Here is a 27,370-nt window from a genome sequence, read left to right on the forward strand (position 1 = left end):
CCCTTGATAAAGCTTTTTTCTATCATATCTTTTTTACTCTAGCATCCCAGAAATTAGAATATGGACCCCTTAGATAGAGGCAGTATGTACTGACGATTATATTATGTCTGTAGTTAACAAAAAATCAAGTTCCTAGCCCATGAAACTCTAATTTAATCCTGTCTTTGTCCCACTGTCGTTCAACCCACACAAGCTGATCATTATGTACACAATACTATCACAGTACATTTACAGATTAACTCAGAAGTAAAAAAGGGAGATATTAATAACACAGTAATTCTATGAAGCAGCATTTGCCCGCTTGGGTGAGCCGATTTATTCATGTGTAGAAAGTATTAAGTATCTACAAAATAAATACTAATAGTTATTGGGTGAAATGAAAATTAACATAAGTACCACAAATTGCATTAAACTATTCAAATTGCTTAGCATAATTGCTATATGCTATTCCTTGATATAAACAAAGCATTTGACTAAACAAAACTTGGACGCCCAATCCTTACTATACCTGTCTGTGACCGCTCACGCTCTATAAACTACCAGGGAAACAGAGATGGTCAATAAACATTAAATTAATCTTTCACCAATTCTTTCATTGAGAAAATCTAATATGTAGGAGGAAGATATGGTAGTAGATTAATGGATTTCCCCGTACCTACCTCCTCCCTGATATATTACAGACACAGAATAACACTTAAGAATTACTTGCAAGTTACTTTTGATTGAAGTCATGAAATTACCAATAGTTTAACTATTTCAAAAGTGACATAAGAAAAATGTGAAAAAAAATCCTATGGCACCCCTCTTTTTAGTTGTCTGTAACACAAACCCCTAAACCTCGCACTCCCCTAGATTTTGAATATAAAGGGTTAGTCGAAATTTTCTGGTCTAAAAAGGGTTATTACGAAACTAAATAATATTACAATAGGCAAGAACACAACCAAGTGATTTGAAGCACCTTTCAGTAGCCACACTATCAAAAATCAAATGGCAAAGCTACAGTCAAAATATCAGCTTCCTTGCCCTTTTCTCCAAAGTATAGTTGTATCCTTGTAGCAGCTGTTGATTTGCCAGAACTTGGAAACCCAGTCATAATGATGAGTGGCATTGTGCTTTCTGAAAATAAAATAGATAAAAATACATCCTGTTTACATAGTTAATATGTATAGCTAGCAAATGTTGTAAAAATCAGGATTGATTATTCATTAAAGCATCATGTCATCTATTAGTTCTTAGGAATCACAAATATTTTGACATGAAAAAAAAGCGTAATAATTAACAGGTATTTTACTTACTGTTAACATTTTTAAAAAATTGTACATTTTCAAAAGATTTTCTAAACTACCGTCTACCATTGGAGAAATTAATTTGCATGCCTTTATTCTCTAGTATTTTGTTTCTTCTTGCAGGTGACCTTGTGGAAAGTCCAATCTTCTATCTGACAGTTTCGTGAACAATACACAACAAGATTACAAGCGGAACACCTTTTGTTGGTAAGATTTTTACAAGCAGACTTCTCACATTCGTTGGCTTTCTTAGGAAATGCTTCCCTTAAAAACACAGCCATATCTATAGTATTTCTGCCTTCAGCAGTAACTCTCGCATCAATAGAGTTAGAATAATCTTCCAACTGGGCACCCGCATTTATGAGCAACTTCAATGAATGTGTATAATAATGAGCCTTGGATAACAAGTCAAGAGCTCTTATATTATACACAGTTCTCATATTAGGATCTGCTCCATATTTCAGAAGTATTTCAACAAATCTTGCACTATCTTCAGGAAGTTGTTGTGTTGCTTGCATGAGTGCTGTGTGACCGCCAATATCATAGGCATTAGGATCACACCCAAGTTCCAGCAGCTTTTCTAAAATGTCAAAATGCCTGTTTTCATTGTTGCCATGATACATGATATGAAACTCAGCTTTCATTTCAGCAGATAGAAATTCGTGCAATTTGTCAATGTGCATCTTTCTTCCCAGAATAGGAGCAAAAATTGGGCTTATCTGGCAATATCCTTCCCTTTGCTGCAATGTTTTCTTAAGTTCTGATTCAGGCAAATTCTCATGGCGTTCAATGAATTCTGTATAGTTACCAAAAAACATCTCATAGTAGAAATCACTAAAGTAACCCATACCGATTGGATTATCAAGACTTCCTGGTACTTCTAAACCATAGTGCATAATATGTCTGAGTATCCACAGGTCTCTATCTGAAAGTGCGGTTGATAAGTCTGGATTTTTATAATTCACTTTTGGTGGATTTTCCTTCAACTTGATGATCAATTCTTTCCTGGATTTTTCAGTAATTCTTGGAGACCATGAACAATTATCTATCACACTAAGTAGAATTTGATGAAACCTTTTATCTTCAAACTTTGTGAGAAACAATTTCAAAGGTGGTAGAATTCTGATAGAGCCCAATATACGTTGACCATCAGCAAATATGAGCATCATTATCTGGTACATTTCTTCCATGGATTTGCATTCAAATCTTGGAAAGAAACGGCTGTATCGCGAACCTCTGGATTTAGGCATGATGTTACCTTGGTATTTTTCTTATGCTTTTGCTCAAAAGATGCCTAAAACAAAGATGACAACATCCTTAAAAATGAAGTCTAACATATCAGACAGTCAGACAAACGAACAAATACATATTATGCAAAACAGCACCTTTAGTATTTAATTTTTTTTTTGAAGCCTGGACAAAAATTGTGTGTGTAACCCGTGTCTCAATTTTACTTTATTAAAGGGAATTTAACAAGGATATACTTACATTATATTTCAAGATTTAATTATAAAAGTGCAAAGAATAATTTTACCAAACAAAAATTGTTGTAAAACAGCCCAAAATATTCATTAGGTATGGAAATAGACAAACTGAACTTCAATGATTATAGAGTTGATACGCTTTCCATATGGCACCTAGCTTACCACAATTAAAAAAAAACATCACTGAAATAAAGATTGAAGCAAATATGTCGCCCCTAGAGCAGAAGGGGGGATTGCAACCCATTTTTTTATTGTAATAAAATTGTTTTACTGCGGGGTCTTCCTCTATTTAGATAAAAGTTTCTTAATTTGTTTGTACTGTAGTTAGTAACACTAGAATATGCCAAATTGACAAGTATTTTAATATTTTAGTCAATAGATATGATCTGAATTTCATTTCATTTGCTAAAGTCAAAGGCATAAAACTATTAGGTATAAGGTAACTAAATTTAAAAAAAAACTATTTAGAACAGCTGTCTAATTCACAAAATTAGATAAAAAAACTTTTAAAAAACTAAAATTATAATATCACTTTGAATTTCATTTTATTTATTTTTTCCTCATTAAGAACTTATTCTTTGTTGTCGCACCACTAATGGATGTAACTGTTCTTATTCTTTATATAACTTTTAATTAAAGTTACCTCCAAAACCAAAACAAATGATGTTCAACTTTTTTAATTTATCATTTTTATTTTATCTGAAAAGTTATTTAAATGGACACAGTTGTAGTCAACATGTTGAAGAAACAAAAAATATTTAGAAGCAAATAAAGTGTTAAATATCCTTAGTAGTTAAGTCACCAATCCAAGTATCAAAACTCATAAATGAAAAAAAGTTATTTTACAAGAAAAGAGCGAAGCAGATAAGGAGACAATATTTTCCATAAAAAATTAAATGAAGCATGCAGACAACTATTTTTAACATTGGCAGAGATAATTTGAATTAACCTAAATTAACATCGTCACTACAAGCCTAATAAATAATAGCATAGAACATGACGATTCTCCATAAACTTTTTAGACATACAGACATTTGGAATTTTAGAGTAGCTTTGCTGGTAGATTATTAATCCATATACTTACCATTTCATTTTTTAAAAACAAGGTTGAACTAACTCAATAAGTTATGGAGATAGTTTAACTGTGTTTTTTAAAAATAAAATGACAACAAGGAGCATTAATTAAATTACTAAAAGATTAAAACAAAAATCTTTTCTTCATACCTGAATGATTTAAAGACATTCTTTGCTATAAAAACCTATTAATTCAGACTTTTAAAAAGATTTAAGGTGTTGAAAAGGGAATTGTAGAACATAATCACAGATGACACTTCACAAAAGAACTCCATATAAAATGTTTAACGGCTTTTGAACCCGATAGTTAATAAGATTTTTTTAGAGCTCAGGATGTAAATAACCTTGAAAACATTTCCAAGTTCACAAGGTTATAATTTCACTGAAGGACAGGGTATAGCACCTGACATAACAACTTTTTCTTCTAAATAAATGCTGTCGTTTTATAAAAAGGAAAAAAAATTATTTAAATTGTTCTGTCTTTATGTTTGAGGATGGGATTTGACTATGGACAAAAAAAATCAGCCATTTATATGTTCAACAAAATAAGTTTTATTTATCGCATTATAGACAGCTCTCCGAGGATACTAAAATGAAAAATTTTAAGATCAAAAACCAGTTTTGTATACATTATATTTTATTAGTATGGCTCAAAACCGATTCAAATCCAGCAGATATTAAAAAAATTCCAAAGCCATACTGGATTTTCCAATTTGGCTTCAAAACCGACTAATATCCACTAGATTATAACCGGTTCTATGCAAAGTTTTGACGAATACCAAAATAAAAATCATGATATTAATACCAGTTTTGTTAGACAGGGCCTTTGGCACCTTGGGGCTAAGGAAACTGGTTTTAGTCCGCTTAAACTCTGTATAGTATTATGCGATAAATAACTAGAATTGTAAATAATCTACACCCCTTTATTCCACCAAATAGCTATAAGACAAATAACAACAGAATTTGACATTAAACAGAAATATGCTAACTTTTCATCAATTGTCCTATCCCTGAAGTATATAGCAACATTTATATATTTTCATTTGTTTCCCGGAGGACAAACCATTTTAAATGTTGAAAGAGAATCTGAAAAATTAAATTAACATGAAAACTTTGAACTTGTAGTGCAAAACATAAACTAGCAAATAAGTATAATAGGCATACATAGATATATAATCCAGATAACCAACTGGATCCAGTGTTGGGGACCTTCTTAGTGTGCTAGCAAATTGCTTTATGCTATTGGCTGATCTTCAAAGACACAATTAAAGTCAGCACAGGGTCCACGGGGTGAAAAGTCATACAGTTTAAGCCCTTCCCGCTTTATTGCCATACTTTAATAACTAGAATGTTACAGCGGCGTATCGAACTGGGTATCTGTAAGTCGGCAGCTGTACTTTTATTTATCTGTCAGTACTGACTAAACTTTAGTAACTTCCTAAAAAAATTATCTTAAGAAGCAGCCGCAAATAATAGCAGCTAAAAGCAGTTGATTCAACTAAAGAAGGAACCTATGACAGGGGAAATATTGTCGTCAATTGACATTGATTAGTTCGTTCATCCAGTAAGAGGGGAGGGGATCGGGTAAGGGGGCTTTACTTCAACCAGCTACAAGTTTCACTTTAGAGTACATGCTAACTTGGTGTAAGATCCAAGTAATAAAAAATCAACTAACCAAAGCCATCCGTTTTATTAGAATGGACAGCCAAAGCTTCAAAGCAATTTATTATTAGGCCGCACCTTGTCAAAAAAAACAGCATCTATTTTTTTCAAAAACTCTTAGCAAAGCACTAACGTATGGTCTAAATTGCCAAAATTAAATATTGCATAAATACAGTGCCCTAACAATACTCGCATTGTAACTTATCTTAATCTGATAAAAAAATAGTTCATTTCTTAGCATTTATGATTTCTTGCGCTCTTTGCGTGATTTGAATAACTAACATACAAACTCATAAGGATTAAGAATGAAACTAAGCATCACAAATACACCAATAGAGTGTGTGGGGGGGGGTCTGAAGAACTTAGATATCCGATTTATCGTCAGACTAAACCTTAAGATCCCACCAACTTACCCAGGGACAAGGGAATGCTATTCTGACAAACAACAATAAAGGAAAATTCCCCCAAAACCCCCTTCTCCCCCCCCTCCCTCTTCAGATACAAGACAAAAACAAAATATACCACCAGATACTTGTAAGGTTTCGTGATTTTTTTTGTAGAATTGTTGGTTAGAATAGCTACCCCTGAACTTACCGTTTTAACATTTTATCAGGAAAGTTTCGATAAATCCATAATAATAGTTCATCATAATAACATAAATTAAGTAGATAATAAGTGATTTTTATATTTTAAATGATTTCATCACACAAAATATCACAATTCAACATTTATAAATTTATTTACATTTATAATGATAACAAACCTTTCAATAAAGAATAAACAAACAAATTATATACATATAATATGTGTTATTAATTTATGTCTGATAAAATTTTAGAATACGAGCTTGGGCTACTAGGACTATTAGTATACAACAAACTAGCGGCTACCCCTAAACGACTAGCGTTCCCTCCCCCAAAATAGCTATAAACTCTTCGCTGGATTTAAAAGAAGCTTTGCTATAAAGAACAATATCGGTACAGCCGTTAATGTGATACTGAGGTACTAACACAGAAACATATAAACATCCTGTTACTTTTGTATATTTATAAGGCCACTGGTTGATATACAATAAATAGCATTTGTGAAGGTAGGCAAATATTTAAATAAAAGGAGAGGTAAGAAGTACCAAAAAATATGCAAAAATTGAATTTGTGAACTTAAAAATGATTAGGTAATAAAAACATTATTTTCTACAAAGATCTTTTAACCTTAACTAAGGATTCATAACATCGAATCAATTTAATTTTTTGTTAGCTTACAAAATCAATTTAGACACACTTAATGGAATTTTCCTTCAACCCTCATTTTAAAATTATTACTGTGATAAGGTTTAAATACTTCATTAGTACAATTTTTATGATAAAAAAATAATTTTTGTCCAGTATGGCTTCAAACCGATAATTATCCGCTGGATTAGAACCAGTTCTAAACCATGCTGAAAAGTCATGTATCGTATCGCACTAGTCAGTTTTCTTCAAATATTAAAATAAAAATCATAATATTGATGCCAGTTTTGTAGGCCCCTCGGGGTGAACAAAACTGGTTTTAATCTTGAAACTATTATTCTAATATCCATTGAAAGCTGTCTATAATACGATACATAACTATTATATTGTTCTTATGATATACAGTATCTTGCTTTTTTTCTTAAATTTAGCTTGCGGACCAAACATGATCTGATATTGTGTGGATTTATAGAGGGGCTGATGATTCAAAATGGTAGCTACCAACTTTCACAAATTGCATCCTAAACAAAATATTAGGATAAGTTAGTAAAATTAATAGATTGTATTTGTTGCCAATATAAAAAAAACACAGCAAAGTTATATTGTTTTAAGTTAACTCATGGTTATGGTTTTAACTTTTTTGCTACTAAAAATTTATGTCATAAAATCGTTTCAATAACTTTGAACCTACCTACAGTTAGAAAAAATATTATAATCGCAGAATCTCTTTAATTGCGGACCAAAATATTACCTATTTAAAGTAATCTAAAGACAAATTAAAAGCAATTTTAAGACATCTGACATCTATATTTTTGTTTAGAATTATTTTTTTTCTCTACATTAGATGATGTTTGTTTGTTTTATCATTGTATTGTTCAAGATGTGTTGAAGTTGTCTTTATTTAGTTGTTGTCATTACAACAAATATATAAATGTAGATGTATAACCAGACAACTACCTGGATCCCTCTGTTGGGGACATTTTTCGTCTGCTAGGAAATTGCTTTCTGCTCTTTTGTAGCGACTTGGAAGTGTTAATATTCCCGACGCTATTGGTTAATTTTCAAAGACCCAATTGAAAGTCGGTACAGGGTTCTCGGGGAGGGAACATACCGTTATTTAACCCCTTTCCCCTCTATTGTTTCACTCTAATGTCATTATTAATTAAACTATACCTTGGAAAGTTTTGATCGCTTAAAGTGATGTCTTCCTCTGTTTCTCTTCCAGTTGAATACCTGGAAAAAATGGATTTAAAATAAAAGGATACACCTATTGATAGCGGAAAATTTGAAATTTGTCGTGAATTTAGGTTGCTTATTATTATATGAACCTCATTTAATGGTCAGTTTGTTCATCCAGTAGTAGGAGAGGGGAATGGGTAAAGGGGATCGATCGTTATTAATTTCAGACAACCCCTAAAGGACTTCATAGGAGTAAAAACTATTTTTGTGTGAGAGAAAAATAACTTACTTGTTAATGATTTTGTAGCTTGACCAGTAGAGTAGTTTACTGTTCTTTCCTTTTATTTGAAATTCCAACAAGAAATCCTGGAGCAAAAAATATTTTTTATTAAGAATTAGAGGTAGATAAAATACTTTATTAGAACAAAGAGTAAAGTAACCGACGAAATATGGTTATTAAGATAAAATACAATTTTTTAAATCCTATGACCAAGTCTTCTACAATTTTTGACATAAAAAAGTAACCCTTGAATAGTATTAATGTAAAAGTAACAGGATAGTGTCTGTGTGTCTAAGGCAGTCCAGAGGGTTTAGGGTTTGGGGAGGTTACCTCCACCCACCCATGGGTAATTGACACTAGATGATAATCTCCTACTCCATTGTGAGAGTGAAAATAGGGGAAGGTGGGCCTTCCCAATTTCAGTTTTAGAGGGTGATGTAGATACCCCCTACAACCCACTACTGTCGATTCCAAGTGACACATTGAGTAACTGGTAATAGTATCTCCAAATTTTTTTTAAAAATCTTACCTGGTCAGGCACATCATAATAAATCATCGAATCTCTTCGTTTTCGCCTAAAATACAAGTCTTAATAATGCAAATATTGAACATACTATTGAAAAATACAGTAAGACAACGCAGCTAAACAATAAATATGACATGTCAAATAGTTGGGTTGTAAAATGATTTATCCAACAAAAATTTGATTAGGTAACATTTATTTAATGACAATAGTTGCCCAAACTTGACTTAATTATTTTGTGTTGATTATTAAGAAGATAAATGAGATGTTAAGTAGCTCAAAGCTGTTTTAGGACCTTTCGCAGATATGAAAGTCACTCTTACGGATACATGCCCGGTTTTTGTTTAATTTCTACCTAACCAGTTATGGAAGACCATAAAAAAATTACCTCGAAATTTTTGGAGCACTCTTTTTTGGCGCAGTTTTGTGCAGTACACACACCAGCTTTTTCTCTACCACCCTGTACTCACCATACAGAACTCCCTAAAAGTTAAAACACTGTTAATACTCAGGGGTCTAAAGGGATAAGACAATGGCCGATAAATTGATGTACATCCACAATGATGATTCACAAAATTATTCCTTCTGCAGATTAAAATTAGTGATTGAAACGTTTGAACACTTTACTTAATTAACCATCCAATAAAAATTAAGTAAAAGTCCCTAACGTTGTGAAACCAACAAATAAGAAAACATTATTGCAAAACTTTGGAGACTTTTGTAATGAACAGCCCAGTGTCCCCTCTCTCCATGGTTAATACGGATAACAAAAGAAAATTATATCCATATATTGAGGCCCTTGGGGGAGTAGCCGCTAGTTTGAAATAAGTTACAGCATGATTTTACCCAATAACACTACTAGCAAAGATCATCGAACATCAACTGGCATTAAAATCTTTCATATTTTATTGTGTGACATCAATTTGACTAAAGGGTGGCATTTATCAAAATAAATGTTTTTAAATATCAATAAGTGCTTTAGTATAAAAATAATTGACCTTAATATATTTACATACAAAGAAAGAGCATAACATACAAAGTTAAAAATAATGATAAAATCTTGAACTAATTCTTTCTACATTATCTACAAGCGAAAACGCTCTCAGAGGCCTCTATTGGCACTTGGGGGAAAGGGAGAATGTCGACCCTCCACTTTCAATTTAACAGGTAGGTATTTAAAATGAATAAGTATTTGTTTACTTTTGTGGTGGAGGAAATTTTTTATGAGGAAATTTGTATTTACTGGGTAAAGGTACTCTCCCCCAAAATAAACGTGAATTTCTCAGCTGCTTTTCAAGTTAGACGGTTAAGATATTGTTGTTTAGATTTCCTTTCTCAATGAGCATTGTTGTTTGTTTATCAATCCATTATTGTTTAGTGCCTCGTTACTTATAGATGTTTTCATCCTTGTTATTATCTAAAGTTATAACACCATTGAAGCTTAATTATCTACCTGAATTTGTAGTTTTGTCTAAAACGACCAAGCTAATATTGCTTGATTCACTTCTACAAGAGACAAAATGATTGCTAAAATTGAAATATATCTTCATGTCTTAGAATAGTGTAATTTTTTTTAAAATAGGTTGAAAAACATACTAACTTTAAAATATAAAAAAACTACCTGAATAGAACAAAAGTTTCTGTTATTCATGAGCTTAGCAGTCAAGCTTGGATCATCAGCAGACAAGACCATCAACATTTTTCCTCCAGGAAACAATCTAAAATCAAATTATCTTTTTTTAAACAGCACAGACCAAGGTTTTAGTTTAGGTTCGAGGCTTTTTTTAAAATAAGGTAAAGTTGTTTCACCTCTGTAATTGATCTGGATGTTTGGTATGTGTGTAATGACTCTACTCTTCGCCTGTGGCTATGAGTACTTGGAAATTAAATCCCTTGTTATTTTTTAAAAACAAATATGCCAATATGCAAAAGGAATAACTCACTAAAAGCATTTAATATAAAAAAGGGACAATGAAATCTCACAACTAACTTATGATCCCTCTGGCTTTGACACAATGACCCTATTGTTTAATATCTACACTGCTAAAATTACCTTATAAGTCTGTAATAAGTTACCATGTGCCAGGCCCTGTAACTTTCGTGGTCCTGAATAAAGATCATAGCTTTAAATCTTTAAGATTTTAATATATAAAAATTCGCATCAAAAGGGGGGAGGCGGTTGTGTCACTTTTTGAAACCGAAACTTTAAGACAAAGGAAATAAACTAAACAAAGGAGTTACAGCACTGAAATTTAATATGACAGTTTCTTTAAAGTGGTACAATGTGGAACCGTGAAGAAACGGCGACGGAACTACAGCTATTACCGAATTTTTTTAGGCGGGAAACGGCGGATTTACCAACTTTTCTTCAAAGTTCCTTGTTGTAATTCTTTTAAGCGACTGTCATTCCAAATTTCAGTGCTCTAACTCTTTTTTTAAGTTGATTTCCTGTAGCTTTGGTTTCAAAAAGTGTCACAACCGCCCCCTCCCTTTTAAAAAATTACTTAAACCAAAAAATGCGAATAATCAAATTCATTCCGCTGGACAAAAAAAACAGTAGGTAATGAACTGTATTGAAAAAAATGTGCATCAAATAGTTTCATAGATATTTTATAGGGAAACGTAAAATATCATAGTTTTCTATCTGTAACTGTACATTACTGTATAGTACCAAATAATCCTGTCTATAAAACCAAATAGTATCATATGTCACAAGTTGAAAACAAAATTAAGAAGACAAATTTAGACTTCTTCTAAAAAGGATTTCCTTGCTGATTAGTCACTCTAATGAGTTTGAATTGAAATGGAATTTTATATAAGATAAAATAAAAATTGTTGTATTTCTTTACCTGAAAGCCTCTCTCTCCCTGTCTGATGTATGTCATCTTGCTGACATAGCACCCGTTGTAATGAATACTGGCACTAGACAGGTACCATTGTCTCCAGGGAATACCTTCTATGTTGTGACTTAGCGAAGATTTTCCGAAAGCCCGTATACAAATCTTAACAAAAAGAACAGATCTATTGTATACATGATAACTACCTCCCTCCCTATTTCAATAACCTTTTTCGTCTGCTACCAAATTATTTCCTACTACTTGGCTGTGTTAATATCCTCGATACCATTGGTTGATTTTCAATGACGCAATTGAGAGTCGAAACAAGGACATAGTGATGAGGAGATACAGTAATTTAACCCATTCTCCCTCTAGTGTTTTACTTCAACGCAATAAGTACAATAATATTCTTAAGAAGCTAAGCTTAACAGTGTTTTTAATGTCTTGCCGGACCGTTATATAAGGAGTAGCTACTCTTCTAGATTTTTCCCATGTAGATAGTCGTGGCTGTATCAAACACCAAACATCTTTAAAAGACTGTGGCAATAGTTCTACTACAAATTCCAGGCAAGCCATGCATTGGTACTCCGCAGGGTTTGACTATCTTATGACTAATTTTGTTGTCAACTTTTATATTTTTTACTAAAAGTTAAGAGTTTCAAAGTGTCTTTACAGTCTTATGACGCAGCTACAAGGAATAAACCGGTCAAACTAACCTGTCTCCAAATATCTTGATCTCTGGCCGCTAAATAGAAACCCTTACAAACAAGGGAACAGTTTTCAAGAGACCTAAATATCATTTTTACGATTAATAAAATTTATAAACTCATAACTACAATTTGCAATCACTTTTTCATCAAAAAATTACCTAGAAAATATCATTCCTTATCATGTTATTTTAATAAAAGTACAAAGAAAAAGACTTAAACCTATCTTAGATTTTGGAAAGTTATGGTAAAAAATCCTAGACTAAAAAGAATTTTTCCCCACCCACCAATGATTACTTGGACTAGGCCAAAAAATCTCAGAGAATATTTAATTCGAGCCAAACTTCCTGTTTTAAATGATCGAAAATCAGAGAGAAAAAAGATTGGTTTTAAACATTGTAATAGAAATTGTAATCTTTGTAAACATTCACCCAGATTTGCAAATTATTTAACATCATCAACAACAAATGAAAAGTTTCCTATTCTCTCTAGTATGAATTGTTTATCTTCTAATGTAATTTATTGTATAACATGTGTTAAACAATCTGGCAATTGTAGACTAAAACCACAGTACATTGGCAAAACAAAAAATCGTATTTGTGATAGATTTAATGCCCATAACAGTTCCATTAAACCAAATTCAACCAAAGCTGTAGGTATTCATTTTTCTTCTAATGGACACCAACCCAATGATTTTCAAATGGTGCCATTAGAGCAAGTACAGAGTAATGACCCTTGGATTTTGTTATCTAGAGAAAAATATTATATTCGTAAATTTGACCCTGTATTAAATATTAGAATGTAAAATGCAGTTGCAATGTTTTTAAAAAAAATGAAAATAACAACCACACCACAATCCCCTCTTGCTACGCCCATTCAAAATCTTCAACCCTTTCTTTCAGCTGTTTTTTTTTGTTTGTTTTGAAATTGTCTGCTATTAGACCATAAATTGATATGTAGCGGGAGTGTAAATATGTTTAAAATGCCAAAAAAGTTTATAGGTATGTGTTTTTATTAATATGAATTATGAAAATTTAATTTTAACAGCATTTCTAATTACATAACATTTTTTAAAGATGCGATGCATCTCTACAATTCTTCAAATCAAAAAGAAAAAAAGAAACGTTAAATATCTTTTTCAGATTCTTCAAAAATAGACTTTTTGTATGTATTATTTACTGATTTGTGTTTTTTCCTTTACAGGACGATTGAGAATGATAACCTTAGTTATTGAAATATATATATGGCCTGTACAAAGATGTTAGTTTGATAAAGTAGTCTTGGGTTGAGATAGATCAATAGCTTTTAAAACTAGACTTAAACCTGAAATCCAAATCAGCAGAGACAACCCACTTGAAGATAAGATTTAGAAGTTCAGCAGGTAGACTTCCAATATGTCGGACCTGTACAAGAAACTGAATCATTAATTTAAATAAAAATAGGCAACATCATTAATAATAATCAATAACTAATATATACTAGTTGCTTACTAGACAATAGGAAAAAAGCCTAAAACCACCCAAAGTTTTGAATACTAAAATATTCTTTTTTTCTTAATTGAAATTAAAAAGTTGTCCTACATTGTTATTTTCAAATTCTTGCTGAATGGTCGGTTTGTTATCCAAGCATACGTCTCTGTTGAACTTCTCAATTAGATTGGTGATGTCATCATTATCTTGGTTGGTGTCTTCAACTGGATTATGGTTCTCGTCCTCATTCTTTACTTGGGCACTAAAATCATGATATGAATAAAACTAGAGATAACGACAACTAAATTCTGTCTTAGAACATTGAAAATTTTTCCTTTATATAACTTTTTTATTGTCCTAAAAGAAAATTAAAATGACAAAGAAAATTAAAAAATATACAACAGAATTAAACAAAGGTAAATAAATAAATATTTGAAGTTAGTTATTAGGCATTAAAATTGCAGCAAATATCAAATTTTGTGAATGTATGTGATACCTTAAGTTCATCTTTTGTGGATTTACTTGAACACTGGTTATTTGGTATACTTCTTTCTCGATATCAGGCACTATAAACACATGATAATTAGGCTTTATTGGAAAAATGCAATATTCTTAACTTCGCCAAGCTGTAACAGGAATTAAACTTAAAAATTAAACATCATCATCATTAATAAGTTAATTTCAAAACTTGCCTAATTGTTCAGCTTTCTTGTAGAACTTTATGGCATCATACAGCTTTCCGGTTTGTTCAAGTTTTACTCCTTCTTGAAAATATTCTCGAGCCTAAATAATTCAATTGTTGTCATGCATGCATAATCAATCATATGTCGCATAAAAATAGCAGTTTATGGCGGTAGCGGCGGTTACGCCGCCGTTTCGCCTCCTGTAACCTAAAACCCACTTATAATTAATGGGCCACAACGTAATGAGATACTGAAATAATAATTTTATTTGATTTATTTTACCTTCTTGTGTTTATCCTGTTCTAATTTCTCTTCGGCATTCAAAGGTGATGTTTGCCTTTGCTGAGAGCCCTCTAGTTCTCGTTTCCACTCAGCTCTAAAAAAACAAGGATGACTAGGTACATTTGTTAAGAAGCGTAGCATTGAGACATCATGGATGGGCAAACGAATTTAGTAAACTATTGAGTGAATTATGTTTAGTGGTATTGACATTGGGGAAGGAAAAATATATTTACCTAAAAGAATTAAGTACATCTTCGGTTGGTGGTTCTTCCTCAAATGGAGCCGCCTAAACATTAAATATAAAAAGTCAAATAAACAAGACATAACATTGCGCAATTATTCAAGATTGTGGTGCAATTAATATTTTGCTATTATTCTTAATTAAAGGATTTGCTTTATTATGTTAATATCTTAAAGATAAATATAATACAAAAAAAACTTTTACTTACCATTTTGAATCAACAGACTTGATATAATTATTTTTCAGTTGAACAAATTTTCATTCAGATATATATTCGACTCGATATAAAAATACAAAAGCGGTGACAACAGCTAACAAAATAGATTTTTGCCGTCTAATCACGGTCAGAATAGCGGATAACGGTGGAAAATCTGCGGGCACGGAAAACGGCTGCCATTCTAGCTTTGACTAATAAAGATCTTAATTTTTTCTTTACACACTTTTTGAGTGCTTGCTTCTCGTAGGAACATACAACGCAATGTTTATAATTTATGTAACTTTTCTAGCAGACGGCAAGTTTTCCAATTTTCTTCGTTATTTCTCTAGCCATTAATTCCTTCAAATTTTATCATAAATTTCCCAGAAATAAATTATCATTGTAACTAATTAATTACATAAAAATTTGTTTGGAAATATCTCATAAATTACAGTGATGTATTAAATAAACTTTTATCAATTTGTACACAACTTATTTGGGGAGAAATTTTAAGATAGTATTAGTCCAATTAGAATGGGTTGGTTACAACGACGACATTTACAAATTGCCTGAGCGCAATGCCGCGGTTTTTTTTTAACCACATGAATATGGCCGTTAGTATAATTAAGATACAAACAACTTTTTATTAATTTTAATTATTTAACAATTTTGATTAAAAAAACATAAATAAAAAACTTTATTTATTAAAAAACACAAAAATCAATAAGAATGTATTTTTATTATTTTTACCAAAAAATATATAAATAGTTTTTAAATGTACAAAATATTAATTTACTAATAGCCATGGAAGGTAGACTATCTAATAAACAAAAGTCAAAACAACAAAATTTCAGTCTTGTGTGAAAGCGTTTGCAACTAAAAATGATTTTACAAGTCCTAAAACGCGTATAAATTGAATATTTAATACTAAAATGGATCCTAATTAACTAAATTTTGACTTTATTGAGCAATTCAAATATTTTATGCGGTAACAAATTTTCAGGCCTAAACATAAAAATGGAAGTTGACTAAATAAGAAAGAAAACTTATTTTTGTAATTTTTACAATTACACCTCAATTTAACAAAGGTAATATTTTCTAGATTTATTTGATTATTAAAGTTAATTGGAATTTAAAAAGTAAAATGCTAAAACAAACAATATTGATTTAAAATTAATAATCACATTTTTAATCGGTTGATTCGTTATAATAATAATATATATTTCATTAAATTACAATGTTATTGAGAGATTTGTGTACTCGAAACCGTTAAATGGGTGTGAAAAAAACCCATACGTACTCTTCCTACAGTTAGAAATTTCTCAATATAATCTGGATGAAGTTCAAATCCATCTTTCCAAGATTTGTTGATATTTTAGTTAACATAGTCTTAGTGGTAAGGAATAGTTTTGAGGGAAAGCACCCATATTTTAAAAAATTGTTTTAAATAAAAGGTTGCAATTTTCTAGAATGTCTGAAGAGACCAAAGTGATATATCATATTGATGATGAAGATACGCCATATTTAGGTAAGTTTTATAATAAGTATAGGAAGAAGGTTCATTAACAGGCATAGCTAATTAAATTACAAAGTATGGAAGCGATGACAATTATCTGTAGAAAAGGATAAATAATGCTTTTTGGACCTATTACTATTGGTATGTAATAGAAAGCAACTGCCATATATATTAATGATAAAATCCATACAAAAAAAGTTTAGAATATTTGTTTGATATTGATGTTTGAGAGTCAATGAATAAATAATGTTTCTTTTATTTCAGTAAAATTACCAGTTTCTCCTGATAAAGTTACCCTCGGGGACTTCAAAAATGTTCTCAATCGACCAAATTACAAATTTTTCTTCAAGTCTATGGACGATGACTTCGGAGTTGTCAAAGTAAGTTATATTCCTGTTTTTTAATAGCGTAGCCAATGTATAACTTATGTAGATATACTCATATAAAAGTTATACTTTTTTATGCCAAAGGCCAAACAATGATTTTCATACCTATTCAATAGTCTATTTTTTTCAGGAGGAAATTATAGAGGATGAACATCCATTGCCGTGTTTTAATGGCCGGGTTGTCTCCTGGTTAGTCTCCGCAGATACCAGTGTTTTATCAGATACAGGTAAATAAGATACATTGTCCTACTTGTATGCATGAATGTATTTTTGAAGATATTGTACAAAAGCAAATTTGAGGTTTGTGTGTTAACTTTTTAGATTTATTTCTTGCTTTGTGAATTCAATTGTCGACTCTTTGTAACAACTAATGAAAAAGTCTGTAATATTTGAAACGTGGTAGATTTTTCACTCTTAATATTTAAGGTTCGCATGGAGACAGTGAAAGTATACCTCCACCAGGGTTGGAGCGAGGGCCTGGTGTTGGTGAAACTCGCCCTCCTTCATTTCATGGCGGACCGCCAAACTCAACTCACACAGGGGCGACGGGTGGCCCCTGGCAACCTGACCCTCACGGTAAATATTTCATCGACTTTTTCTTTTATTTCATTGATTATTTTTTGCCATTATTTGCTGAAAGCGTTCATGCATATTTTTACCAGGTAATAAAATAACATTACATACTGGTCTTTAGCTAGGTACACTTTTCAGATTTTCTTTGTCTTAGTTACGAATTAACTCTTCATCTTTTAGGTTTTGACAATGATTGAACAGAGTTACAAATTAACTCTCAATATTTTAGGTTCTGACAATGAACGAACAGACACATTTGACGATACCGAGTCTTCCATCACATCTGTCAGTCAAATTGGCCGACGAAAGCATCACCGGCGGCCGGGAGGAGGCGGCGGAGGAGGTGCTGGTCAGTATTTACCTGGTTCCAGAGGTCATCATCAGCTTAGGATGATTGGCGGCATGATGCGCAATGATGCTTGCAGGAATGTCATTTTATGATTCAGATATTGATAAACAATAATAACCGAAAAAAAATACCTATTCGTATCCTGCATGTTATTGTTCAATATTAGTTTTTTAAAAAAATTTTTAATGACGGTAAATTTAGTGGCACAATAGTGTCGTTCTTTTCTCTTGATGTACCCTTTATAAAAAAAAGTGTTCCCTTTTTTTGATTTTTACTGCGCTCAATTCTTTGGAGAAAAAAAAAACCATCATTAAAAATGACATCTTGAAAAATGTAGTTCCGTGATGTCTTCTGAGATTGATTCTTCCTATTTTGAAACAGAGGACAACGAGTCAATGGCGTCTTCCAGGTAAATTCATTGTTTGGCTGAGATTTTTCATTATTATTTGTATGTCCGTTTCTCCTGCGGCTTTTGTATAATAATATTCTGTCTTTTTTTCAAATACTCATGTCTAAGTAATTTTGTGATAAGAAATTAAGCTTAAAAATCTTTAAAGTTTTTGTATTTGTAGATTTACAACTTCTACCGATGCAACCTCAGTATCCCGACAACATGCAAACAGAATGAAAAAGCAAAAAAGACTTAGACACAAAAAGGTAAGAAAACTTTTTATGTCATTAGTAGGGCCCCTTTAATTTAAAATAAAAATAGATTGTTAAGGTTTAGAAAACTTGAAAATTATTAGGTATCTTAATGGTTCCTTACATTAGGGTATAAAGTTGAGCTAGAAAAAAATAATTGCATATGTGGACCACACTGCGTCATAATAGAGTTTTGAAAAATTAGGGGTTGTATATTCTGCACAAGATACATTTTGTTTTCCCTGCTGCAATTTTTTTTTCCCCTCCTAGTTTTTCCCAGCAAGGAAGGGGATAAAATGGAAAAATGTTTTCAAAACTCTTTATTTTATTCATATTGTCACCCTTCCCACATATTCTTCTAGTTTTTTTTTTCACCAAAGAGAGGAGAATAATGCTTTCAGTTCTCTTAATTTTTACATTTGTTTTTCCCCCAACCACATATTTTTTATTTTTTTAATATACACCCCTGGAAAAATTTACCCACTGAGACTTTATCTGATGGGGGATAACTCTAGTGACAGTAGGTGTATTGTGATCCATGGTTCATAAAACAGGCGAAACTCGAAATCATACACCGTTAAGACTTCCAGAAAATAGAAAATTGTCGTCCAGTTAAAAATTTTGTTGTCTGTTTGATGTTTTGTTTTTATTACTGAATACATCGTGTGTTTAAAAAGAAAACTTGTTAGACAACATGTATGCCTTGAACATACAACGTCATACCAAAGATTATCAAAGAAGGATGCATGGGATATTTTTCTAATAAAATCACAGAAAATGTCATATGACTATTTTTATTTCAGCCTGTGAACATGTCACGAGCGAGTTCGATATCCAGCATTACGGATTCAACACTGAGTCTGAATATAATCACAGTGACTCTGAACATGGATACAGTCAGCTTTCTTGGCATTAGCATTGTTGGACAATCTAACCAGGCATACCAAGTTTGTTTTTAGTCCTGATTCATTTAACTATTTGCAATATAATTAGAAATTTATAAAGTTTCATATAAAATGGTAATATTTCTAAACGCTTGAGGACAATAAAGCTTAAAAAGAGATTGAAAACACGAGAAAAATTTTCCAAAATCTGTATCTAATGAACTTTTTAATATTTGTAAAAGTTTGTAGTCTGTAGGAAATATAAAGCGAGGTCTTATGGCACAGATAGACATCCTATCTGACTCTTTAATGATTCTGTTCAAGAAATGACTAAACAAACTTTTGTGCAGGGTGGAGATGGTGGAATCTATGTTGGTAGTATCATGAAGGGCGGGGCTGTGGCATTAGATGGAAGAATTGAACCTGGTGACATGATTTTACAGGTATAGTTAGCATTTTTTGTAGCGCAGCTACTTTCTTAACAAGGTATATCAGTACATCCGTCTGAGTATTAACTATTACCTCTCGAAAATTTCTATAAGTCCTTCTGTTTTCATAGCACACCCATTACACATTTCTTTATAGACCAATACGCACACACACAAAACATGAGACTAACATGCTTATAACACCTATGTTTTTGCTACAGTCATTTAAACTTACAAATATTTATTTAACATAATATTAGGCTTTCTGATATTACTGCATTACTGTTTATTGTTTTTTTCTTTACTGCTCTCTTATAGAATTTATTCAGAATAGAATATAAAAAAAACTATGCTTTTAATGGAAGTAATCGTACTTGTCTATAGGTGAATGACGTAAATTTTGAAAATATGTCCAACGACGATGCAGTAAGAGTTCTTAGAGATGTTGTTCAGAAACCTGGTCCTATTAAGGTAAAAATTGTCATCAAGATCTTTAGAATGTGAAAAATTTATGAAGCTGTTCTCTTTCCGAAAAATTAAATTACAAATAATAATTAAAATCATAGAAACTTTTAAAGAAATACTCGAAACTTTAATGTCAAAATTGGATGATTTCATTTTCTTTTTTAGTTGGTTGTAGCAAAATGTTGGGATTCAAATCCGAAAGATTATTTCCATGTTCCCAAAACGGAACCTGTTCGTCCGATTGATCCAGGTATATTTTTCTAAAGAATATTTATTGAAGCGCAGCCTCTTTGTAACTAGAGTGTTTAAGTCTGTCAGACTATTCGTCAGAGTTAGTTAACGGATTTTTAAAGTTAAAAACATAAGAAAATACATTTAACAGCAATGTGTTAATTGTTGACGATTTGTTTTTAATTGTCATTATCGTGAATGTCAAAAAAGATTTTTTTTAAATGTTATAACATGAACATCAAACATCACATTTAAATTGTTCATCTATTTAGGAGCTTGGGTAGCACATACAGCAGCTGTCAGAGGTTTAGAAATTCCTCAACCACCCCCTTCTATAAGGTAATAGTAAACATGAAAGTGGTCGAAGTAGCTTATTTTGCAAAGTAATTCCTAATAGAAGTTAAACTGCCTAAACTTTTATGATTGAAAATATTTTATTATTACCTAATGATTCTCGAGGAAAAAAATAGTAGTTGGAAAAGACCTTCTGTATACATGTAGAAAAGAAAATATTTTTAAAAGGTTCAAATGTTTACATAAGTTCTGCCATATTTTGAAAGTTTACACTGTTTTTAATTTAATATCTATAACTCTAATTTATATTTATTTCAGTGGTTATCCACCTGGGGCCGGCTATCCGGGAGTTGGGGGGCGGGCGCCCAGTGTGACCACATTGACCAGTTCTAGTCCCAGCCTGGCCAGCACGGTCCAGGAAAATTTTCACGCCGGGGGAGCTAACCGGCCCGGCAGCCCCCTCACTGTACAGAGTGGTATGAAGGTAAGTTACAGTAACCCAATTTATAATTTTTATCAGACAAGGATAATTAAGTTTAAAGATAGCATTGCAATAACAAGATCATATAAGGGGGTTGCACACACTTTAGTAATCTTGGCAAGGAATGGGTTTATTCTAGAACTTATAGATCTATTGTCAGCTTCAGATACTCGAAACAGAAAAAAATCCAGATATCAACCTAATATAGCAGTTTAAAAATACCTAGTTACCGAGTAGCTGCGTTATTAATTCAAAATATTAGTTAATGCTATGTTTTCTTAACTTATTGACATTAATATTAAATATTAATGATATTTTTTTTATAGGCAATTACAAGTTCTATGCAGCGACACGATTCTGGTTTAGATGTCAGGGATAGAAATTGGTTAAAGATTACTATTCATCAGGCTTTCATAGGTAAGATACAGGGATCTAAAGGGATCAGACAATGGTCGATAAATTGATGAACATTGTACAATACATCCACAATGATGATACACAAAATTACTCCTTCTATAAATTGCAATTAGTGGTTAAAATGTTTGCACACTCAATTAATGAAAATACAATTAAAGTCTCAAAAATTGTTTAGACAAAGAATAAGAAAACGTTATTATAAAACTTTGGTGACTAGTGAAATAAACAGCCCATGTCCCCTCCCTTCCCGGGTAAGATTACATAATTACTAGCGGTATTTTTTTCAGTAGTAGAACTTGCAGGATATCATTACATTTTCTTTATGTGCAAAATAATATATGATAAAATGAGACGAAAATATAAAATAGGTATTTGACGAAGGGCAAATAAAGATATTTTGTTTCTTCTGTTGTTTTTCACACAGGACTTTGCTAATAGTGGTTTATAAACATTTTGAATGGTTTTGATTTCATCTTAGAATAATTTCTTTTATTTTTAGGCTCCGAAATAGTTGATTGGTTATTTGGTAAAGTACAAGGATTTTCTGATAGAAGGGAAGCCAAGAAGTATGCTATGCAAATGTTAAAGGTATGCTTTTTATTTCACATTGTTACTTATAAAAACAAATTGGTTAAGAATCTTTTTATAGACAGCATTCCACGAATAGAAAATGTTAAAACCCAAGATTAATTCCAGTTTTATTGGCCCAAGGTAGCGAAGGCTCGGTTCAACAAAAGTTGTATTACTTTTATGATTTGTTTTTTAATATTTGTGGAAAATTGTCTGTAATACGATGCCATACATGATTTTTCTAATCTATTAGATATTAATCGATTTCGAAGCCATACTGGAATAATGTTTACTCTTATATACTGTTATATGGTATTCATAAATAATCAACAATCTTAAATATAAGAGAAAAAGAATAAATTCAGTAGGTAGGTAATAAATTTGCATTAAGAAAACTCAATTTTACTACAATTTTTAGGCTGGTTTTATCAAGCACACGGTGAATAAGTCAAGTTTCTCTGAGCAATGCTACTATACATTTGGGGACATAGCTGCTGCATTGGCCAACTGTAATCTCAAGGTATTTAGAAATGTCACTGCAATACATTATTGCAGATTTTTTTTGGTAATATCAAATAATAATGGATAGACTGAATTGAATGAGTAATATAGAATAAGTGGATATTGTGATAGATGCTCTTATTGTCTGATAAAATGTTTCTCCCAGCTGGCTAGTTTAACGATATCATATCCCCCATCCTCCTTATAACTTCCTCCCCTGACCATGGAGGAACGTTTTGACCAATATCTGAGGACTATATTTATTATTAGCATAGCAACCTAAATTAACGACAAATATTTCCCTTGTACAATATGATTATCCACTTATTCTTTTATCCTTTTGAATAGTTAAGACCAAGATCATTAAGGTCTCATAATTGCAGAACATTGTTACTTCGCCAAAGGTCATATAGCTCTGGCGTTAGCTAAAAGTAATGTCGACGCTCCTTTGGATTTAAGCCCCCTTGGCAAACAATACATATTATTTAAAACACTCTCTCCCATTCAGGGTCTTAAAAATTGAATTGTTTAGGTTCAATCTAAGAATGTCCAGACTGTTAAACCAATCATTGTAGCAAATATATTATTTAGGATTCTGAGAGTAATACTTCTGATCCAGACACAAGTAGAGAATATGGTAGCGGTCATCATATTAATACAGGCATGCAATATTAGACAATAGATATTTATAGCATCGTATTATAGATAGCTTTCCCCGGATATGAATATGAAAAATTATAAAATTTGAACCAGTTTTATTAGCCCCGAGGAACAAAAATGGTATTAATATTATGAATTTTATGCCTGAGAATTGGTTTTAATCCTGCGATTATTAATCGGTTTTAAGCTATACCGGAAAAGAATATTCACAATTTGAATGCAATATATCAGTAGATGCTTGATTTATATAGGTATAAAATATATTTACTATTTTATCAGAAAAGGTTAAAAATCAGCTTTTTAAACTACCTAACTGTACCATTTGACTTAATATTTTATGCAAAAAGGTCACGGAGGTTCTATAATTCCACCGACTTTACTCCCCAACCCACGAGAAACCTTAGGTCCTCTGCCGCCAAATCCTCCCCCGTTACCGCCAGCTAACAGCGGCTGGCATCCGCCAACATCTGGTGGAAATGTGCCACCGTATCATCATTCTACTCCTGGAGTTGGCGGTAGCTTAGGTAATATATTATTTGATTCGACCGGATGATTTATTATACACAAAGTATAACTAAATAAAAAGACTGCCCCAAAAACTTATCTGACAGTCAAAATGATAGATTAATCTCATTATTATATACAAAGGGGGGGGGCGAAAGTGACACTTTTTGTAGCCAAAACTAAAAGTCAACAAAGGAACTCAACTAAAAAAAGAGTTACAGGTCTGAGATTTTGCATGGCAGTTGCTTTATAGGGGTAAAATATGGAACTGTGAAGAAACGGCGGCGCAACCGAATTTTTTTTTGCCTTTTCTCGGCGGTTTTCGGCGGTTGCGCCGCCGTTTTTTCACAGTTCCATATTGTACCCCTATAAAGCAACTGCCATGCAAAATGTCAGACCTGTAACTCTTTTTTTAGTTGAGTTCCTTTGACTTTTAGTTTTGGTTTCAAAAAGTGTCACTTTCGCCCCCCCCCTTTTGTATAATCTTGTTCTTTGCATTTGAAACAATACTTAATAGGTACTATGTTTTTTTAAACAAAATTTAGTACATACTATTTAACAACGTATGCAAAAAATATACTGCCTTTTTTCCAGGACCAATCTATAACCCAGCCCCACCACCCTCAACTTACATGGCATTCAACTATTCTGAGGGTGGCAACTCCAGCCAGGGAGGGGGTAGTGGGACAGGTAGCGGGGCCGCAGGTCTTGTCGTATCAGGGTATCAAACTAGCTTCCCAGGACCGAGGTAGGTTTTATATTCTTCTCTTAACTTTATTTAAGGATCGACTACCTAATGTTTTTTCATAAGTTGCTGCTGCAGTAAACCTTCAAATTATGGTTTATCGAATTTGCAGCCGCCAGAAAGCTAACAACTTGCTTTCGGCCCGCCTGCAGCCACCTGAAAGCCAACAATTCACCGCCTACCATAGCCACTAGTAAATCAACTATTCAGTCAACATTCCGCAGCCGCAGAAAATCCAACATTTAGCCACTCTGCATTGGTTTAATTTTTTTAGAATATGAAACCTTTTGCGTGCCTAATTTTTTTGTTTGCTTCAAGTCACGGAGAAAACCTTATGCTTGTGTTCTATATTACTATCATAAGCGTAAGGCTTTTCCCCTTGGTTTGGCAAATTAATTCTTCAAAGAATCGCACCTACTTAAGGATGATATGTCAATATCTGGCTAATTAAGAGACTGTATTGAAAAATTATATATACTGTTTTGGAGTCATATTTAAAGAATTAATTTATTGACCTAGATAGTCAATTAGACCGAATCCACCGAATTATTAGCAGATGATGTTATTTTACCTACTTTAACATAAGCTAAGAAACTTTTGGAGATTAGAATTTCTTAAATAATGATGAAGAAATTTCACTGTTTTTGATATCTTATTTATTACATAAGTAAAATGAAAAAATCTTGATCTATCATACCAAACCAACATACTTACACTTTAAAAGCAATTATGTGATCGGATTGATTCTCCTCTGTATAACTATAGGTGTAATAGATAGATTGATCTATTTTTATTGTTTAAGTTCCTTTGATCTAAATGTTTTCAATCCCCCCCCCCCCAAAAAAAAAAAAACCTACTTACATTTTTTCTCTCCATATTTTAGGTCCCAGAGTTCCAGCAGTGGCGGAGCCGGCTCCCATCTACAGCTGGCAGCCAGTGGATCAGGCTCAGAATCTGATGGAGAAAGTATAGTTCAGGTAAATGAATGTTCAGGTCGTTCATCCAATTATGAGAAGATGGGATGGGTCAAAGGGGATGGTTGGGGGGATCGTTATTTAAGCCAGCTACAAGTTTCACTTTATTAGAGAACAGATAATCTTGTTTAAGATCCAAATTATGATAAATCCATTTTCAAGTAGTTAAAGTCCACCAATAAAAACAAATCATTTACACAATAATTTTTTTTTCTTTATGTATCAGTTCTTGGAAATTTTTTAGACTTAGAAGGAGGGACTTATTGGTGTTTATCACACTAGTCCCCAAAGTTTAATGATAACATTTTCTTATTCGTTAGATTTTTATTGAATTTTGATTGGTTGGTTCATTAAGATGAGTAAGTATTCAAACGTTTCAACCACTAATTGTAATCCAAATAAGGGCTAATATGGTGTCTCAACAATAGGAATGTACTTACAATGAACATCAATTTATTAGCCATTGTCTTATCCCTTTAGATCCATGCGTTTTAGATATAAATATTAACAATTTTATTTTCAGAATGAACGTTGGCAAGAATCGCACAACAAACTATTTCCTATGCCAGCCCAACAAGGAACTTAAACAGACACAAACTAACCATAGAGTAGCTGCGCTGCTTGTATTACAAGAAAGAGAAGGGCACAACATATTATTATTATAAACAAAGATAAGGATACAGATTCTGAAAAACAAAAAAGTAGAACAAGACAGCTGAATTTTCAAGTAAACATTTATAAAAGAGATTCTAAACCGACAAAAACTTAACAATAGAATATTATACATATTTTATCCTATTTTCATTATTACTAAGATTTTATAATAATATACTTAAAGCATTGACTGTATTGATCTACTATTTGTGATTTAGAACCAGTTTTCTTTTTTCTTAGGCTCATTATTTATGGAATAACAAATTAAATCAAGGCTAAATAAGTTTTAAAATTAGAATTGCTACTACAAGGACTATGTAAAACAAAGTTTTAGTAATTTATTTTATTTGTCATTAAATTTTCTCTCAAAGTTTAAAGACAAATTAATAAGATTCAAAGATTTTTTCAAGTTATTTAAGAATGGCTATGGGTAAAAATATCGCCAATTTTCAGTGTAGGTGTTTAAAACATTGAGATTAAGATTTACATTTATTATAATAACCATTATTAAGTCATACAAACATTAGGGCAAAATCTATGTATATTTAAATTGTATTAAAAATATTACCTAACAAATAGCTGTATCTTATTCAATATTGTAAAAGTACATAGCAATAAATTATTATACACTATGGCCTACTGAAACCACCGTTTTGAAATTGTAATTATTTAATATACGACCAAAGCAATATTTTTATCTTCATAAAGAAAGAAAAGACCACGAGAATTTCTATATTGATCGCAGAATCTATGATTGTATGTTTTGCATTTTTATACATTTTTATATTATCATGACCTTAAATGTGACTCTGTAATTTTTGTTGTTATTATTTTTTAAATTGATGTTATCGTCATCCCAAACTCTTTTTGTTACATAAGATTATTATTATAATTATTGATTAAACGTTTACAATAAACACATATATTGAATTTTTTTATTTTTTAAAACGTAACACATAATTTA

At 31.8% G+C, this 27,370-nt stretch overlaps 3 protein-coding genes across 19 annotated transcripts in view; 1 reads left to right on the forward strand and 2 right to left on the reverse strand.

The window, feature by feature from the left end:
- Positions 1–1,114: 1,114 nt before the first annotated feature.
- Positions 1,115–3,490, reverse strand: LOC145331731 (uncharacterized). Its single transcript, XM_080176558.1, has 2 exons — positions 3,414–3,490; positions 1,115–2,580 (listed from the first exon to the last, which is right to left on the reverse strand). Exon 2 carries the CDS (start codon positions 2,534–2,536, stop codon positions 1,379–1,381), a length of 1,158 nt encoding a protein of 385 aa, XP_080032684.1. The 5' UTR covers positions 2,537–2,580; positions 3,414–3,490; the 3' UTR covers positions 1,115–1,378.
- Positions 3,491–6,166: 2,676 nt separating this feature from the next.
- LOC145331733 (F-box only protein 9) lies at positions 6,167–15,659 on the reverse strand. 11 transcript variants are annotated; one of them, XR_013883881.1, is made up of 18 exons: positions 15,145–15,659; positions 14,929–14,981; positions 14,696–14,789; positions 14,423–14,513; positions 14,227–14,296; positions 13,842–13,992; positions 13,585–13,664; positions 12,271–12,343; positions 11,567–11,719; positions 10,771–10,823; positions 10,339–10,435; positions 9,106–9,200; positions 8,724–8,769; positions 8,204–8,280; positions 7,909–7,968; positions 7,110–7,256; positions 6,829–6,944; positions 6,167–6,367 (listed from the first exon to the last, which is right to left on the reverse strand). XR_013883881.1 is itself a non-coding variant. In XM_080176565.1 (16 exons), the coding sequence occupies exons 1-16, from the start codon at positions 15,145–15,147 to the stop codon at positions 7,202–7,204; spliced, it is 1,251 nt and encodes a 416-aa protein (XP_080032691.1). In that variant the 5' UTR covers positions 15,148–15,659; the 3' UTR covers positions 6,167–7,201. The 11 variants fall into 11 exon arrangements, 1 of the variants encoding a protein (XP_080032691.1); XR_013883874.1 differs by having other exon boundaries at positions 6,577–6,981; XR_013883882.1 differs by having other exon boundaries at positions 7,105–7,256.
- Positions 10,195–27,370, forward strand: part of dsh (Segment polarity protein dishevelled) — a 37,708-nt gene continuing 20,532 nt past the window's right edge. For 3 of the 7 annotated variants that reach the window (XR_013883872.1, XM_080176562.1, XM_080176564.1), the window contains exon 1: positions 10,195–10,230. Coding sequence is in view for 2 of the 7 variants with exons in the window: in XM_080176560.1 (XP_080032686.1) it covers positions 16,603–16,660; positions 16,913–17,028; positions 17,165–17,261; positions 17,461–17,610; positions 17,837–18,030; positions 18,292–18,365; positions 18,529–18,613; positions 19,402–19,545; positions 19,833–19,925; positions 20,295–20,381; positions 20,541–20,625; positions 20,879–20,945; positions 21,219–21,384; positions 21,708–21,798; positions 22,298–22,386; positions 22,787–22,888; positions 23,461–23,530; positions 23,877–24,053; positions 24,628–24,781; positions 25,662–25,755; positions 26,276–26,338 (2,256 nt within the window). In the remaining 5 variants the exon portion in view is untranslated. Of the gene's footprint in view, positions 10,231–16,133; positions 16,221–16,601; positions 16,661–16,912; positions 17,029–17,164; positions 17,262–17,460; positions 17,611–17,836; positions 18,031–18,291; positions 18,366–18,528; positions 18,614–19,401; positions 19,546–19,832; positions 19,926–20,294; positions 20,382–20,540; positions 20,626–20,878; positions 20,946–21,218; positions 21,385–21,707; positions 21,799–22,297; positions 22,387–22,786; positions 22,889–23,460; positions 23,531–23,876; positions 24,054–24,627; positions 24,782–25,661; positions 25,756–26,275; positions 27,334–27,370 lie in introns of those variants that run through there. The other 4 variants (XR_013883870.1, XR_013883871.1, XM_080176560.1 and 1 more) reach the window with 4 other exon arrangements.

Source organism: Acartia tonsa, chromosome 11 (assembly GCF_053477335.1).
Source record: "Acartia tonsa isolate MP-2025a chromosome 11, ASM5347733v1, whole genome shotgun sequence".
NCBI classification, from domain to species: Eukaryota; Metazoa; Arthropoda; class Copepoda; order Calanoida; family Acartiidae; genus Acartia; species Acartia tonsa.

Coding starts and splice junctions, on each gene's coding strand:
- LOC145331731 (XM_080176558.1), bottom strand. CDS start 2,536: ATGCCTAAATCCAGAGGTTCGCGATACAGCCGTTTCTTTCCAAGATTT.
- LOC145331733 (XM_080176565.1), bottom strand. Junction 14,514..14,695: donor AACAGGATAAACACAAGAAG/GTAAAATAAATC, acceptor TGAATTATTTAG/GCTCGAGAATATTTTCAAGA. Junction 13,993..14,226: donor CCACAAAAGATGAACTTAAG/GTATCACATACA, acceptor TCATGATTTTAG/TGCCCAAGTAAAGAATGAGG.